Below are 19215 nucleotides of genomic sequence, written 5' to 3' on the forward strand. Positions count from 1 at the left end.
AGCTGATAGATTGTCATTAAAAAAAAAACAACTGAGTCACTAATGTTTAAAGTTTATTTATTAGTGTCACAAGTAGACTTACACTAACACTGCAATGAAGTTATTGTGAAAATCCCCCAGTCGCCACACTCCAGCGCCTGTTCGGGTACACTGAGGGAAAATGCACCTAACCAGCATGTCTTTCGAACACGGAGACAAGGGGGACCAGGCCGACTCCGCACAGACAGTGACCCAAGCGGGGAATTGAACCCGGGTCCCTGGCGCTGTGAGGCAGCAATGCTAACCCACTGTGTCAGTTTCAGGGAAGGAAAGCTGCTGTCTTTCCCTGGTCCAGGATAACGAGACCCCAGTCCCACACGGTGATTGCTGATTCGAAAGCAGCCTCTCATTTGCTTCACTCATTACCAGTGATTCAGTGAGAAACTCACCCAGCTGCTCCAGATACGTGGGGGTGTCGGCAACAAACACAAAGGCGGCCAGAACACCTCCATCCCAAGAATGAATAGAAACACATAGAACATTACAGCGCAGTACAGGCCCTTCGGCCCTCGATGTTGCGCCGACCTGTGAAACCAATCTAAAACCCATCTAATCTACACTATTCCAATATCATCCATATGTTTGTCCAATAACCATTTGAATGCTCTTAATGTTGACGAGTCCACTACTGCTGCAGGCAGGGCATTCCACGCCCTTACTACTCTCTGAGTAAAGAACCTCCCTCTAACATCTGTCCTATATCTCTCACCCCTCAATTTACCTGTTCACCTATTGGTTCAGTAGCTGTCGCCAGAGATCATTTACATCCACGAGCGCTGACAGGACCTCAGCTTAACATCTCATTCAAATGTCTTCAAATCCCCTCGTGCACAACTTCATTCCATACTGCCCCTCTGACAGTGCGGCACTCCCTCAGTACTGACCCTCTGACAGTGCGGCACTCCCTCAGTACTGACCCTCTGACAGTGCGGCATTCCCTCAGCACTGACCCTCTGACAGCGCGGCACTCCCTCAGCACTGACCCTCTGACAGCGCGGCACTCCCTCAGTACTGACCCTCTGACAGTGCGGCACTCCCTCAGTACTGACCCTCTGACAGCGCGGCACTCCCTCAGTACTGACCCTCTGACAGTGCGGCACTCCCTCAGTACTGACCCTCTGACAGTGCGGCACTCCCTCAGCACTGACCCTCTGACAGTGCGGCACTCCCTCAGCACTGACCCTCTGACAGTGCGGCACTCCCTCAGCACTGACCCTCTGACAGTGCGGCACTCCCTCAGCACTGACCCTCTGACTGTGCTGTCAGAATTAGAGGCTGGGATCTTGTGGTTTGATCCTAGTTCTCTGTGATTCCAAGCGCTATCTGCTCAGCAGCAGTTGAGTTGTTGAAGTGATCCGGATAATTAAAATAAATTTCCTTTCAATAATTATTGAAGTAAATTTTTTTAATGCATTGAAGTTAAATGCAACAGTAAGGCAGGGGCAGGGGTTTTGGACATTGCTGTGTATCACACAGTGAAAGGCAACCCGCTCCCTGACTATTCCGTGTAGGAGGGACCAGCGGCAAGGTAGGAGCGGTGAAAATTCAATCGATCCTGGAATGTAATCAGGTTTTCCGGTCCTGTCACCAGAGATTTCTCGGTGCCCACATTAAGGCCGTTGTCCTTGTACATCCCACACTTACTTAAATGTTCGGAAAGCTTCTGGGATACAGTAAAGTAGCTGGTCTGAAATGACAAGAGGGTGGAAGGATCGTTATCATCAACTGGCCCACTCTGATCAGAAACATTCAGCAGCCACGCCCCCACCAACCACTCCAACTCCAATAAGAACACAACAATCAGCTCTGCTGGAGAGGGTACAGGTCCCACACACACTGACTCTCACTGGGGTACAGGTCCCACACACACTGACTCTCACTGGGGTACGGGTCCCACACACACTGACTCTCACTGGGGTACGGGTCCCACACACTGACTCTCACTGGGGTACGGGTCCCACACACACTGACTCTCACTGGGGTACGGGTTCCACACACACTGACTCTCACTGGGGTACGGGTCCCACACACACTGACTCTCACTGGGGTACGGGTTCCACACACACTGACTCTCACTGGGGTACGGGTCCCACACACACTGACTCTCACTGGGGTACGGGTCCCACACACACTGACTCTCACTGGGGTACGGGTCCCACACACACTGACTCTCACTGGGGTACGGGTCCCACACACACTGACTCTCACTGGGGTACGGGTCCCACACACACTGACTCTCACTGGGGTACGGGTCCCACACACACTGACTCTCACTGGGGTACGGGTCCCACACACACTGACTCTCACTGGGGTACGGGTTCCACACACACTGACTCTCACTGGGGTACGGGTCCCACACACACTGACTCTCGCTGGGGTACGGGTCCCACACACGCTGACTCTCACTGGGGTACGGGTCCCACACACACTGACTCTCACTGGGGTACGGGTCCCACACACACTGACTCTCACTGGGGTACGGGTCCCACACACACTGACTCTCACTGGGGTACGGGTCCCACACACACTGACTCCCACTGGGGTACGGGTCTCACACACACTGACTCTCGCTGGGGTACGGGTCCCGTGAATTTTTGAAACTGGGCTGTGTTTGTGAAATTTGTGGGCACCGGAGTTTGGTAAAATTTGGTCTAATTTGTGTAAAATGCCCGATTTGAGGAAGTGGTTAATCTTACCGGCATCTCGTGGACTGTTGGCTTCTGACTGCCGTATGTCTGATTGGTCGTTCGATACAGCGGGTTGGTTGGCCGGGTTCTGCAAATTGTCAAAGAAAAGTAAAAAAACACTGTGATGACCAGAGTCATTTTTGTGTTCATTTCTATCCACACTCTCTCTCGGGGCGATCACTGAATGAAGTCACTCCCTCCCTAACAGCACTGTGGGTGTACCTATCCCACATAGACTGCAGGGATTCAAGAAGGCAACTCAGCACCACCTTTTCAAGGGGCAATTAGGGATGTGCAATAAACGCTGGCCTAGCCAGTGACACCCACAACCCATTAATGGATATTTTATAAATTCTGCCCATCTTGTTCAGGTGTCCACTCCACCCTCCACACTCACGGTGCATATATCTGCGGCTCCTGAGTTTCTGCCCCCCTTGCAGCCTGTTCCAGCAGTTGATCAGTCTGTGTGAAGAATGCAGGTCTCACAACACCAGGTTAAAGTCCAACAGGTTTATTTGGTAGCAAATACCATAAGCTTTCGGAGCACTGCTCCTTCATCAGATGGAGCAGCGCTCCGAAAGCTTATGGTATTTGCTACCAAATAAACCTGTTGGACTTTAACCTGGTGTTGTGAGACTTCTTACCGTGTTCACCCCAGTCCAACGCCGGCATCTCCACATGAAGAATGCAGGAACAGGGGAAACCATTCGGCCCCTTAAGGCTGTTCTTTATCTTAACTTCATCTGTTCACCCTTGTTCCATAACCTAGAATACTCTCATCCAACAAATATCCAGCAGTCTCAGTTTTGATACTTTCAACTGACCCCTGGTCGGGGGGGGGGAGATATTTTCAGATTTCCACTCCCCTCTTTGTGAGGAAACACTTCCTAACATCACCCCAGACAGCTTGGCTCCAATTTTAAGGTTCTGCCCTTGTTCTGGACAACCCCACAGTAGCAAGAACAGTTCCACTCTACCGACCCAATCAAATGCTATCGCTCTCTTTCTTTCGTAATGTTTTAGGAACAGAAGCTGTCATCACTGTTTTAATCTCCAATTCTCCAACCAGTCCAATGCCCTGTTGGAGAACAAGTCTAGAATGTCACCTCAAACTGGAGTTCGGGACAAGGTGTTATTCATTCTCCGTGGTTTGCCCAGGGTTCCCGCAGTACCAGCCAGGAGAGGTTTCAATGTGGCCACTTGTCCATCAGATGGTCACATCAGCCAATCTGTAATCTGCTGAAAGTTGTCCACATTCACCAGGGGAGATAGAAGCCTAGTTGAGATGTTGGGGTTGGAAATTTAGGAGTGTTTTCTGCCCACATTTTCCTCCATATTTTATTTTTTTTATTCATTTGTGGGACATGTGCGTCGCTTCCTGGCCAGCATTTATTGCCCATCCCTAGTTGCCCTTGGAGGGCAGTTGAGAGTCAACCAATTGTTGTGGCTCTGGAGTCACATGTAGGCCAGACCGGGTAAGGACAGCAGATTTCCTTCTCTAAAGTACACTAGTGAACCAGATGGGTTTTTCTGATGATCGACAATGGCTTCATGGTCATCAGTAGATTCTTCATTCCAGATGTTAATTTATTGAATTCAAATTCCACCACCTGCCGTGAAGGGATTCGAACCCGGGTCCCCAGAACATCAGCTGAGTTTCTGGATTTATAGTCTAGCGATAATACCACTCGGCCATTGCCTCACCCCTAGCGTAATGGAGTTGGAGATATCCGATTCATGTCCAGAGGGGGTTTCGTACAGCCGTGGAGAGGTCTTGAAGGTCTCTGTGGATGGGTTGCTGTTGATATGAGTGTTGCTGTGTCCCATCACATGGAGGGAGGGCCGATATTTGAGAGGACTGCTAACCACTGAACTGGAGTCAATCTCAGAGTTCCAGAGATTATCCTCATTATTGAGTGAAGTATGTGTTTCTGTGTTTGTTCTGACAGCCTGAGGTTCATAAGGGTGCCCAATACTCAGCTGGCAAAAAGACCAGAGCTATGGCAGAATGGTGGCGTTTATACCCAGCTTGTGCCAGTGACCTTACGGGTGACATTACTCATGTCTTGGTTTTCTCGGCACTCTTTCGGTGGAGATGATTATGGGTTAGAGAAAGGTCAAGGGTCACTCCGAGATAGGCGGGACTCAGATCAAGCCGCAACTTTTCTCCACAGAAGGTGACATTCAGGACATTGTGTGTCTTGTATATTTCAAGGTAGGTTGCAGAGACAATGGACTTGGCTTGGGTTTGGTTGCAGTGTCCACTTGTAGAAATATTCAGCCATTTTTGGCAGAATTCAGCCAATTAGAGCATGGCTGATCTTGGGTTTCACCTCCATTTTCCTGCCCCCTCCCCAAATCCCTTAATTCTCTGACAGACCAAAAATCTATCTATCCTAACCTTAAATATATTCAACAATGAAGCATCCACAACCCTCTGGGGGAGAGAATTCCAATGATTCCCAAACCTTTGAGTGAGAAATCTCTTCTTATCTCAGTCCTAAATGATCGGCCCCTTATCCTGAGATTGTTCCAGATGCCTAACCAAGAGAAATCCGAATTCTGCAGAGGAGTCATACTGGACTCATCGCGTTAACTCTCTTTCCCTCTCCACAGACGCTGCCAGACTTGTCGAGTTTTTCCAGCATTTTTTTAATTTCAGACTGCCAACATCGCATTAATTACTTTTATTTGATGTTTAGTTCACTGTCTCTTCTCTCCCAGGAATGCTCACCTTGAAAACGTTGCTGACAGGATTTCCATTTGTCTCTCTCACCAAGGCATTGCTTTTCAATTCCTTCCTAGTGTTTAATGAAGTGATTATCAGAACCCCCTTTCACAGCCACACCTCCCTCCTCAGGAACTGTCCCAGGCTCCTACTTACCCCACGTGGATTACGACTGAAGTTCCATCCTCCATGTTTCGAATCCATCCAGGATTACGGGTATCTCCGAGACATACAGCATTCCTCGGACTGCTGTTCTTGCCTGAGATCCACACTCAGTGCCATGCACCACCACACGCTCAGCTTCTCTCTCCAGCAACACCGACTCACCCAAGCTCAAAGCTGTCTTTATCCCCAGTTTCATCTCATTCTTCACCTCATCTGACAGTTCTGAAGAAGAGTGATGTTGGACTTGAAACGTAATTCTGTTTCTCTCCCCACAGATTCTGCCAAGCCTCCTGAGTTATTCCAGCTTTTTCTCTTTTTATTTATACCAGAGAAAGTGATTGGTGTCTGCCCTGTAAAGCTGCTTCAGAAGCTTCTGTGCTTCAATAAGAGCTTCTATCATTCTGCTAAACTCGAAAGTACAAACCCAGTTTACTCAGCCTCTCACCATAGATAACACTCTGATACCAGGAATCAATCGAGTGAACCTTCAGTGCACTGCATCCAGTGCAGGGATATCCTTCCTTTGACAATGGAGACCAAAGCAGCATTCAGTTCTCCTGATACTCATCAATACAATGCCCAATACAACTGTAGCAAGTCTTCCTTATTCACCAACATGCTGTTTACCTTCCTAATTACTTACTGTACCTGCACGTTAACTTTCTGAGTTCCCTGTACCATCACACCCAAATCTCTCTGAACATCAACATTTACAAGTTTCACACCTTTAAAAAAATATTCTGCTTTTCCATTCTTATGAACTCTCACTTCCCCACATTAGAATCCATCTGCCACACACAATCCCTACAGTGCAGAAGGAGGCCATTTGGCCCATCGAATCTGCATCGACTCTCTGATAGAGCATCATACTCAGGCCCGATCCCCATAACCCCACATATTTACCCCACTCATTCTCCTATACATCTTGGTGCCCACTCACTAAACCGGTCTATATCTTTTTGCCGTCTCTCTGTATCCTCCTTACAGCTTACCTCCCAGCTTGATCTTTATTGTCATCAACATAGAACAGTACAGCACAGAACAGGCCCTTCGGCCCACAATGTTGTGCCGAGCTTTATCTGAAACCAAGATCAAGCTATCCCACTCCCTATCATCCTGGTGTGCTCCATGTGCCTATCCAATAACCGCTTAAATGTTCCTAAAGTGTCTGACTCCACTATCACTGCAGGCAGTCCATTCCACACCCCAACCACTCTCTGCGTAAAGAACCTACCTCTGATATCCTTCCTATATCTCCCACCACGAACCCTATAGTTATGCCCCCTTGTAATAGCTCCATCCGCCCGAGGAAATAGTCTTTGAACGTTCACTCTATCTATCCCCTTCATCATTTTATAAACCTCTATTAAGTCTCCCCTCAGCCTCCTCCGCTCCAGAGAGAACAGCCCTAGCTCCCTCAACCTTTCCTCATAAGACCTACCCTCCAAACCAGGCAGCATCCTGGTAAATCTCCTCTGCACTCTTTCCAGCGCTTCCACATCCTTCTTATAGTGAGGTGACCAGAACGGCACACAATATTCCAAATGTGGTCTCACCAAGGTCCTGTACAGTTGCAGCATACCTTCGATAATTACTCTCAGATTTTTTGTCTAAGTCATTAATATCCATTGTAAATAGCTGAGGCCCCAGCCGCAATCCTTGCAGAACTTCATTAGTCAAAAGCTTCCAACTTGAAGATGTTCCCTTTATCCCAGCCCTCTGCTTCCTGTCCTTTAACCAATCCTCTCTCCATGCTAATATATTACCCCACAATATATGAGCCGTTATCATGCCCATTAACTTATTATGTGGCACTTATTGTGTGAATGTCTTTTGGAAATCCAAGTACAGTACATCTACTGGTTCCCTTTTATCTATCCTACCAATTACATCCTCAAAAATAATCTCTTAACCTCAAGGGAATTCAAGCCTGATCTATGTAACCATCACCCAAAATATAATCCTCAAAACCCCAGTAAAATATTGATGAATCTACGTTGCGCCTAATTTAAGGCCACACATTGTTCCATTGGTGCCTTTTGCTTTTCCTCCTGATCTGTACATTTTCCATTTTAGAACTGCCCACTTATCCTGTGAACCAGCGATTCTCACGCCAATAAACCTCTGTACGCACTGACACAATCCTGGGGACCCCCTCTAAACACTGTCACAGAGGTCTTCGGGGAAGGAGAAGGCCCTTTGACCCTGCTATCCTATTTGATAAAATCATTGGCTGACCTGGCTGAGGATTCTCATAGCCCTTAACTCCTTTCTCTATCAATCTGTCCAACTCAGCCTTGAATAAATTCAATGACCCAGCTCACCCTCTGGGATCGATAATTTTACAGACTGATGTCCCTCAGAGAAGAAATTCCTCCTCACTGGGATTGCTGTTATTCATAAACTGTGTCCCCTGGTTCGAGTCACTGTCACACAAAGAAATATCCTCCCAGTATCCATCTGATCAAATTCCCCAAACCAAATGTTTCAATAAGATCACCTTGCAGCCTCAAAATCCCAATGGGTACAGGCTCAATCTGTTCAGTCTGTCTTTATAAGAGAAACTCTTAGCTTCAGGGACCCCCTGTAAAAACTGACACACTCCCTGGGGACCCCGTTGTAAATACTGACACACTCCCCCCCGGGCACCCCCTGTAAGTACTGACACACACCCTGGGGAACTCCCTTTAAATACTGACACACTCCCTGGGGAACTCCCTTTAAATACTGACACACACCCTGGGGAACTCCCTTTAAATACTGACACACTCCCCCCGGGCACCCCCTGTAAATACTGACACACTGCCTGGGAACACCCTGTAAATACTGACACATTCCCTGGAGACCCCCTGTAAATACTGACACACTCCCCGGGGACCCCCCTGTAAATACTGACACACCCCGGGGACCCCCCTGTAAATACTGACACACTCCCCGGGGACTCCCTGTAAATACTGACACACTCCCCGGGGACCCTCTGTAAATACTGACACACACCCACGGGGACCCCCTTGTAAATACCGACACACTCCCAGGGGACCCCCTGTAAAAACTGACACACTCCCCGGGGACCCTCCTGTAAATACTGACACGGTCCCCGGGGACTCCCTGTAAATACTGACACACACCCACGGGGACCCCTGTAAATACTGACACACTCCTCAGGGACCCCCTGCAAATGCTGACACACTCCCCGGGGACCCCCTGTAAATACTGACATACTCCTCAGGGACCGCCTGTAAATACTGACACACTTCCCACGGACCCCCCTGTAAACGCTGACACACTCCCCGGGGACCTCTCTGTAAATACTGACACACTCCCCCTGGGGGTTCCCTCTGTAATACTGACACACTCCCTGGGGACCACCCTGTAAATACTGACACACTCCCTGGGGACCACCCTGTAAATACTGACACACTCCCCGGGGACCCCACTGTAAATACTGACACACTCCCCCTGGGGGTTCCCTCTGTAATACTGACACACTCCCTGGGGACCACCCTGTAAATACTGACACACTCCCTGGGGACCACCCTGTAAATACTGATACACTCCCCAGGGACCCCCTGTAAATACTGACACACTCCCCGGGGACCCCCTGTAAATACTGACACACTCCCCGGGGACCCCCTGTAAATACTGACACACTCCCCGGGAAGCCTCCTGTAAATACTGACACACCCCGGGGACCCCCTGTAAATACTGACACACACCCCGGGGACCCCCTGTAAATACTGACACACTCCCCGGGGACCCCCTGTAAATACTGACACACTTCCCAGGAACCCTCCTGTAAATACTGACACACCCCGGGGACCCCCTGTAAATACTGACACACTCCCCGGGGACCCCCTGTAAATACTGACACACTTCCCAGGAACCCTCCTGTAAATACTGACACACCCCGGGGACCCCCTGTAAATACTGACACACTTCCCAGGAACCCTCCTGTAAATACTGACACACTCCCCGGGAACCCCCTGTAAATACTGACACACACCCCGGGGACCCCCTGTAAATACTGACACACACCCCGGGGACCCCCTGTAAATACTGACACACCCCGGGGACCCCCTGTAAATACTGACACACACCCCGGGGACCCCCTGTAAATACTGACACACTCCCCGGGAACCCTCCTGTAAATACTGACACACCCCGGGGACCCCCTGTAAATACTGACACACTCCCCGGGGATCTCCTGTAAATACTGACACACTCCCCGGGGATCTCCTGTAAATACTGACACACACCCCGGGGATCTCCTGTAAATACTGACACACACCCCGGGGATCTCCTGTAAATACTGACACACTCCCCGGGGATCTCCTGTAAATACTGACACACTCCCCGGGGATCTCCTGTAAATACTGACACACTCCCCGGGGATCTCCTGTAAATACTGACACACTCCCCGGGGACCTCCATAAATACTGACACACTCCCCGGGGACCCCTTGTAAATATTGACACTCTCTGGGGACCCCCCTGTGAATACTGACACACTCCCCTGGGGACCCCCTGTAAATACTGACACACTCCCCTGGGGACCCCCTGTAAATACTGACACACTCCCCGGGGATCTCCTGTAAATACTGACACACTCCCCGGGGACCCCTTGTAAATATTGACACTCTCTGGGGACCCCCCTGTAAATACTGACACACTCCCCCCGGGGGATCCCTCTGTAAATACTGACACACTCCCTGGGGACCCCCCTGTAAACACTGACACACTCCCCGGGGACCTCTCTGTAAATACTGACACTCCCCCTGGGTGTTCCCTCTGTAATACTGACACACTCCCTGGGGACCACCCTGTAAATACTGACACACTCTCCGGGGACCCCCTGTAAATACTGACACACTCCCCCGGGACCCCCTGTAAATACTGACATACACCCCAGGGATCCCCTGTAAATACTGACACACACCCCGGGGACCCCCTGTAAATACTGACACACTCTCTGGGGATCTCCTGTAAATACTGACACACACCCTGGGGATCTCCTGTAAATACTGACACACTCCCCGGGGACCTCCATAAATACTGACACACTCCCCCCGGGGATCCCTCTGTAAATACTCACACACTCCCTGGGGACCCCCCTGTAAACACTGACACACTCCCCGGGGATCTCTCTGTAAATACTGACACTCCCCCCGGGGGTTCCCTCTGTAATACTGACACACTCCCTGGGGACCACCCTGTAAATACTGACACACTCCCCGGGGACCCCCCTGTAAATACTGACACACTCCCCGGGGACCCCCTGTAAATACTGACACACTCCCCGGGGACCCCCTGTAAATACTGACACACTCCCCGGGGACCCCCTGTAAATACTGACACACACCCCGGGGATCTCCTGTAAATACTGACACACTCCCCGGGGACCCCCTGTAAATACTGACACACACCCCGGGGATCTCCTGTAAATACTGACACACTCCCCGGGAACCCTCCTGTAAATACTGACACACTCCCCTGGGGACCCCCTGTAAATACTGACACACTCCCCCCGGGGGATCCCTCTGTAAATACTGACACACTCCCTGGGGACCCCCCTGTAAACGCTGACACACTCCCCGGGGACCTCTCTGTAAATACTGACACACTCCCCCTGGGTGTTCCCTCTGTAATACTGACACACTCCCTGGGGACCACCCTGTAAATACTGACACACTCCCCGGGGACCTCTCTGTAAATACTGACACACTCCCCCTGGGTGTTCCCTCTGTAATACTGACACACTCCCTGGGGACCACCCTGTAAATACTGACACACTCTCCGGGGACCCCCTGTAAATACTGACACACTCCCAGGGACCCCCTGTAAATACTGACACACACCCTGGGGATCTCCTGTAAATACTGACACACTCCCAGGGACCCCCTGTAAATACTGACACACACCCTGGGGATCTCCTGTAAATACTGACACACTCCCAGGGACCCCCTGTAAATACTGACACACACCCTGGGGACCCCCCTGTAAATACTGACACACTCTCCGGGGACCCCCTGTAAATACTGACACACTCCCCGGGGACCCCCTGTAAATACTGACACACACCCTGGGGATCTCCTGTAAATACTGACACACTCCCTGGGGACCCCCCTGTAAATACTGACATACACCCCAGGGATCCCCTGTAAATACTGACACACTCGCCGGGGACCCCTTGTAAATATTGACACTCCCTGGGGACTCCCCTGTAAATACTGACACACTCTCTGGGGACCCTCCTGTAAATACTGACACGCTCCCCCCCGGGGACCCCCTGTAAATACTGACACACTCCCCAGGATCCCCTGTAAATACTGACAAACCCCCTGGGGACCCACCTGTAAATACTGACACACTCCCCGGGGACCCCCCTGTAAATACTGACACACTCCCCAGGATCCCCTGTAAATACTGACACACTCCCCGGGGACCCCCCTGTAAATACTGACACACTCCCCGGGGACCCCCCTGTAAATACTGACACACTCTCTGGGGACCCCCCTGTAAATACTGACACACTCTCTGGGGACCCCCCTGTACACTAAGACAGCCTATGTTGATACCACGTTCTGAACTCACAAGTTAGATCCCCAGAGCCGTAAATGTTATTCATTAATGTACAACAGAAAAAAAAATAATAGTAATAGTGATCTGATAATCCAACAAAGATTATAAATCCCTCCAAAACTCCAAATCCAAACTGGAACAACCCCAGTGAGAAACTCTGAACCGCGGCCACAATTTGCCCCAAGCGTTGGCAGCTGTAAAGAGCAAATTGCTGGAAAATCTACCCTTCCAGCCCATAACCAGACCCCCTGTCTCCCTCCATGTGTCCCTCCCTCCATCCTCTCCCTCTCCCCTTGTGTCTCTCCCTCGTTCCCTCCGCCTCTCTCCATCCCTGTCTCCCCCCTCTCCCGGTTCAGTCCCCCTCTCCCGTACCCGTATCCCTGGAAGCAGTCGGGATGCTCGAATCTCCGGGGAACCCCGGCTTTCACCCGGTAATACTGGCTGGTCCGGCCCGGGGCGGGAGGTTCAGGCTCGGCTTTAGTGTCCAGGTATTTCACACTCGGCTCCTTCACCCAGCACAGAGACATTGCTACACTGCGTTTCCTAGCAACCGCCCAAACTGATACACTGTCACCGGAAATGCCTCACTGCCTCAATTCATCCATCCTTCCCCCCCTCCCCCTCCCCCCTCAGCCCCCACACACATTGACTCTCACTGGGGTACGGGTTCCACACACACTGACTCTCACTGGGGTACGGGTTCCACACACACTGACTCTCACTGGGGTACGGGTCCCACACACACTGACTCTCACTGGGGTACGGGTCCCACACACACTGACTCTCACTGGGGTACGGGTTCCACACACACTGACTCTCACTGGGGTACGGGTCCCACACACACTGACTCTCACTGGGGTACGGGTTCCACACACACTGACTCTCACTGGGGTACGGGTCCCACACACACTGACTCTCACTGGGGTACGGGTTCCACACACACTGACTCTCACTGGGGTACGGGTCCCACACACACTGACTCTCACTGGGGTACGGGTCCCACACACACTGACTCTCACTGGGGTACGGGTCCCACACACACTGACTCTCACTGGGGTATGGGTCCCACACACACTGACTCTCACTGGGGTACGGGTCCCACACACACTGACTCTCACTGGGGTACAGGTTCCACACACACTGACTCTCACTGGGGTATGGGTCCCACACACACTGACTCTCACTGGGGTACGGGTCCCACACACATTGACTCTCACTGGGGTATGGGTCAAAATAAAGGGGGGTCAGTTTAGGACAGAGTTGAGGAGGAACTTCTTCTCTCAGAGGGTGGTGAATCTCTGGAGTTCTCTGCCCACTGAAGTGGTGAGGCTACCTCGTTGAATATATTAAAATCACGGATAGATGGATTCCTGATCGGTAAGGGAATTAGGGGTTATAGGGATCAGGCGGGTAAGTGGAACTGATCCACTTCAGATCAGTCACAATCTTATTGAATGGCGGGGTAGGCTCGAGGGACTAGATGGCCTACTCCTGCTCCTATTTCTTATGTTCTTATGTTTTTATGTCCCACACACACTGACTCTCACTGGGGTATGGGTCCCACACACATCGTCTCTCACTGGGATACTGGTCCCACATACACTGACTCTCACTGGAGTACGAGTTTCACACACACTGACTCTCACTGGGATAGGGGTCCCACACACACTGACTCTCACTGGGGTACAGGTCCCACACACACTGACTCTCACTGGGTACGCGTTCCACACACATGACTCTCACTGGGGGACGCGTTCCACACACACTGACTCTCACTGGGGTACGGGTCCCACACACGTTGACTCTCACTGGGGGACGCGTTCCACACACACTGACTCTCACTGGGGTACGGGTCCCTCACACTGACTCTCACTGGGGTGCGGGTCCCACACACACTGACTCTCACTGGGGTACGGGTCCCACACACACTGACTCTCACTGGGGTACTGGATCCACACACACTGACTCTCACTGGGGGACGCGTTCCACACACGCTGACTCTCACTGGGGTACGGGATCCACACACACTGACTCTCACTGGGGGACGCGTTCCTCACACACCGACTCTCACTGGGGTACGGGATCCACACACACTGACTCGCACTGGGATACATGCAGAGAGTAATGCGTGCCTGGAACACGCTGCCAGAGGAGGTGCGGGAAGCAGGTGCATTAGCAACATTTAAGAGGCATCTGGATGGGTCCATGAATAGGGAGGGAATAGAGGGATACGGACAGAGTAAGGGCAGTAGGGTTTTTTGCTTCAGTTAGAGCATCATGATTGGCACGGGCTTGGAGGGCCAAAGGGCCCATTCCTGTGCTATACTTTTCTTTGTTTTGTGTTCTTTATCTCAGAGAAACTGATAAAATTCTAACAGGATTCGACAGAGTAGATTCAGAAAGAATGTTCCCGATGGTGAGGTGTCCAGAACCAGGGGTCATAGTTTGAGGATAAGGAGGTAAACATTTTAGGACTGAGGTGAGGAGAAATTTCTTCCCCCAGAGGGTGGTGAATGTGTGGAATTCACTCCCACAGAAAGTAGTTGAGGCCAAAACGTCTGATTTCAAGAAGAAATTAGATATAGCTCTTGGGGCTAAAGGGATCAAGGGATATGGGGGGGGGGGGAAGGATATTGAATTTGATGATCAGCCATGATCAAAGTGAAGGATGGAACAGGCTCAAAGGACCGAATGGCCTTCTCTTGCTTCTGGTTTCTATGTATTAATGTGAAGTTTATTGCAGACCTCTCCTCCCTTCTGTAGTAGCGTGGCACTTTTGCGGGGGGGGAGAGAGGCGGTGGCGGGGGGGCATTTCCCGAGGGCCATATGATCAGCGAGGATCCTATGAGATGGCCCGGTGGGAAGCTGAACCAATTGGCAGGACGGTGTGCCCCACAGGTAGAGGAGGGTCTGGCAGTTGCCCTCTTTTTAGGTCAAACCAAATAAACAAACTCAGGTTAAGTCAGGACAAAGTAAAAGGGGCAGCTCCCCAAAAGGAGGGGGAACAGCCCGAACAGAAATCAAAGTACAAAGGAAACTTAAAAATATCAAATTAAAATGTGAGCCAGGGAGTTGGGCAGAGCAGTCGCATTGTAATCTAATCCGACCTCGTTGTACGAATATGATTCTTCTGTTGGCTTTTTATTGTATAAAGCTGCATTGAGTCACCCTCGATCTCTTACAGCTTCCTTCACCACATTAACCACATGGTGCCTCATCGTGACCTCTGCAATTTACTCTGAATCTTTTGCTGCAATCCTGTCAAGGCTAATTTCCCATTGACAGCCTGTGCTCACCTGGTAACTTTCTGACCATCGCCCACAACAACTTTCTTTCCAAAAAACCTCCCACCGTTTAAAAATGTTCATATTTTCTGTTTTTTGCCAAGCTGGGTAAGTTTGTGTTTCATCTCTGCATTCATCTCCCTCTCACTCTGTCTTCCCCGTCCCTCTGCAACCTCTATCGGCCCCTCTTCCAGTTTATATTCCAGTCAAATCCCCAGTCCAATCGGCATCAGACTTGGGCCTTACTGCCTCATTTTGAGTCCTTGTTACTGATCAGGTCCAATCACTGAATCCTTTGCTGGTCTCCTGTGAGTGGAAGCCAGAAATCGGCCTATTTATTTATTTGATTTGATTTTAATTTGACACTTTTTCCCATAGGTCATCAGCTGATTCCAAACTTTATCACCAGGCTTGGGTTGCAATGTGAGTAAACTCGCCTTCAGTTCCTGAAATGTCCACTCGATGGCTGATTACTCAAAGTCAGACAAAATCTTTAAATAACCCAACATTTCCCAATACCACTTTTCAGTAACTGGATTTGTAATCCTATGTTTCCAGTAACTGACAGTTATTTAATTTTTGTTTTCTCTGCAGAATGGACTGCTTTGCTCAATAGCAGATATCGCAATTCAGAATAATGTTAACGGTGCAGATTTGATTCCCTTCAGGCTGAGGTTGGTTTGGAACCTGGCCCTTTGCCCAACCCTTAGAATGGAGGGCAACGGCAAACCATCTCTGGCCAAAAACTGATTTGATTTGATTTATTATTAGAAACATAGAAAAACTACAGCACAAAACAGGCCCTTCAGCCCCACAAGTTGTGCCGAACATATCCCTACCTTTTAGGCCTACCTATAACCCTCCATCCTATTAAGTCCCATGTACTCATCCAAGAGTCTCTTAAAAGACCCTATTGAGTTCGCCTCCACCACCACTGACTGCAGCCGATTCCACTCGCCCACCACCCTCTGTGTGAAAAGCTTCCCCCTAACATTTCCCCTGTACCTACCCCCCAGCACCTTAAACCTGTGTCCTCTCGTAGCAGCCATTTCCACCCTGGGAAAAAGCCTCTGAGAGTCCACCCGATCTATGCCTCTCAACATCTTATATACCTCTATTAGGTCTCCTCTCATCCTACATCTCTCCAAGGAGAAAAGACCGAGCTCCCTCAGCCTATCCTCATAAGGCATGCCACTCAATCCAGGCAACATCCTTGTAAATCTCCTCTGCACCCTTTGAATCTTTTCCACATCCTTCCTGTAATGAGGCGACCAGAACTGAGCACAGTACTCCAAGTGGGGTCTGACCAGGGTCTTATATAGCTGCATCATTATCCCCGGACTCCTAAACTCAATCCCTCGATTGATAAAGGCCAGCACACCATACGCCTTCTTAACCACCTCCTCCACCTGCGGGGCCGATTTTAGAGTCCTATGGACCCGGACCCCAAGGTCCTTCGGATCCTCTACAGTACTAAGAGTCTTTCCCTTTATATTGTACTCCTTCATCCCATTTGACCTGCCAAAATGGACCACTACGCATTTATCTGGGTTGAAGTCCATCTGCCACTTCTCCGCCCAGTCTTGCATCCTATCTATGTCCCTCTGTAACTTCTGACATCCCTCCAGACTATCCACAACCCCACCAACCTTCGTGTCGTCGGCAAACTTACCAACCCATCCCTCCACTTCCTCGTCCAGGTCATTTATGAAAATGACAAACAGCAAGGGTCCCAGAACAGATCCCTGGGGCACACCACTGGTGACCGACCTCTATTTAGAAAAAGACCCATCTATACCCACTCTCTGCCTCCTTTGGGCAAACACAGTAAGAATTTTAACAACACCAGGTTAAAGTCCAACAGGTTTATTTGGTAGCAAAAGCCACACAAGCTTTCGGAGCTGCAAGCCCCTTCTTCAGGTGAGTGGGAATTCTGTTCACAAACAGAGTTTATAAAGACACAGACTCAATTTACATGAATAATGGTTGGAATGCGAATACTTACAACTAATCAAGTCTTTAAGAAACAAAACAATGGGAGTGGAGAGAGCATCAAGACAGGCTAAAAAGATGTGTATTGTCTCTAGACAAGACAGCCAGTGAAACCCATCCTTTGGGCAAGCCAGTTCTGGATCCACAGAGCAGCAGCCCCTTGGATCCCATGCCCTCTCACTTTTTCTAGAAGCCTTGCATGGGGGACCTTATCGAACGCCTTGCTAAAATCCATATAAACCACATCATAGAAATCATAGAAACCCTACAGTGCAGAACATAGAACATAGAACATAGAAAGCCACAGCACAAACAGGCCCTTCGGCCCACAAGTTGCGCCGATCACATCCCCACCTCTAGGCCTATCTATAGCCCTCAATCCCATTAAATCCCATGTACTCATCCAGAAGTCTCTTAAAAGACCCCAACGAGTTTGCCTCCACCACCACCGACGTCAGCCGATTCCACTCACCCACCACCCTCTGAGTGAAAAACTTACCCCTGACATCTCCTCTGTACCTACCCCCCAGCACCTTAAACCTGTGTCCTCTCGTAGCAACCATTTCAGCCCTTGGAAATAGCCTCTGAGAGTCTACCCTATCCAGACCTCTCAACATCTTGTAAACCTCTATCAGGTCACCTCTCATCCTTCGTCTCTCCAGGGAGAAGAGACCAAGCTCCCTCAACCTATCCTCATAAGGCATGCCCCCCAATCCAGGCAACATCCTTGTAAATCTCCTCTGCACCCTTTCAATGGCTTCAACATCTTTCCTGTAATGAGGTGACCAGAACTGCGCGCAGTACTCCAAGTGGGGTCTAATCAGGGTCCTATAAAGCTGCAGCATTATCTCCCGACTCCTAAACTCAATCCCTCGATTAATGAAGGCCAGTACGCCGTACGCCTTCTTGACCGCATCCTCCACCAGCGAGGCCGATTTAAGAGTCCTATGGACCCGGACCCCAAGGTCCTTCTGATCCTCTACACTGCTAAGAATGGTACCCTTCATATTATACTGCTGCTTCATCCCATTGGATCTGCCAAAATGGATCACCACACACTTATCCGGGTTGAAGTCCATCTGCCACTTCTCCGCCCAGTCTTGCATTCTATCTATGTCTCGCTGCAACTTCTGACATCCCTCCAAACTATCCACAACACCACCTACCTTGGTGTCGTCAGCAAACTTACCAACCCATCCCTCCACTTCCTCATCCAGGTCATTTATGAAAATGACAAACAGAAGGAGGCCATTCGGCCCATCGAGTCTGCACCGACCACCTACCGCTTTCCCTTCGTCAATGTGTTTAGTCACATTTTCGAAGAACTCCACCAGGCTCATAAGGCACGATCTGCCTTTGACAAAGCCATGCTGAGTATTCTTGAGCATACTAAACCTCTCTAAATGCTCATAAATCCTGTCCCTCAGGATCTCCTCCATCAGCTTACCAACCACTGAGGTTAGACTCACCAGTCGGTAATTTCCTGGGCTATCCCTATTCCCCTTCTTGAAAATAGGAACCACATCTGCAATCCTCCAATCCTCCAGCACCTCTCCCGTCTCCATCGACGACGCAAAGATCATCGCGAGAAGCTCTGCAATCTCTTCCCTCGTCTCCCACAGTAACCTGGGGTACATCCCATCCGGACCCGGCGACTTATCTATCTTGATGCCATTCAAAGATTCCAGCACAACCTCTTTGTTAAAGTCCACATACTCAATCTTTTCAGTCCACCGCAAGCC

General features: G+C 50.1%; 2 protein-coding genes across 2 annotated transcripts in view; one reads left to right on the plus strand and one right to left on the minus strand.

Moving 5' to 3' along the window:
- Window positions 1-19215, plus strand: part of rexo4 (REX4 homolog, 3'-5' exonuclease) — a 211832-nt gene that overhangs the window by 24203 nt on the left and 168414 nt on the right. The gene's annotated exons all lie outside the window — the stretch shown is intronic.
- pierce1 (piercer of microtubule wall 1) lies at window positions 1426-12724 on the minus strand. Its single transcript, XM_078227537.1, has 3 exons — window positions 12570-12724; window positions 2736-2814; window positions 1426-1726 (listed from the first exon to the last, which is right to left on the minus strand). The coding sequence occupies exons 1-3, from the start codon at window positions 12722-12724 to the stop codon at window positions 1538-1540; spliced, it is 423 nt and encodes a 140-aa protein (XP_078083663.1). The 3' UTR covers window positions 1426-1537.

Source organism: Mustelus asterias, chromosome 13, assembly GCF_964213995.1.
Source record: "Mustelus asterias chromosome 13, sMusAst1.hap1.1, whole genome shotgun sequence".
Taxonomy (NCBI): domain Eukaryota; kingdom Metazoa; phylum Chordata; class Chondrichthyes; order Carcharhiniformes; family Triakidae; genus Mustelus; species Mustelus asterias.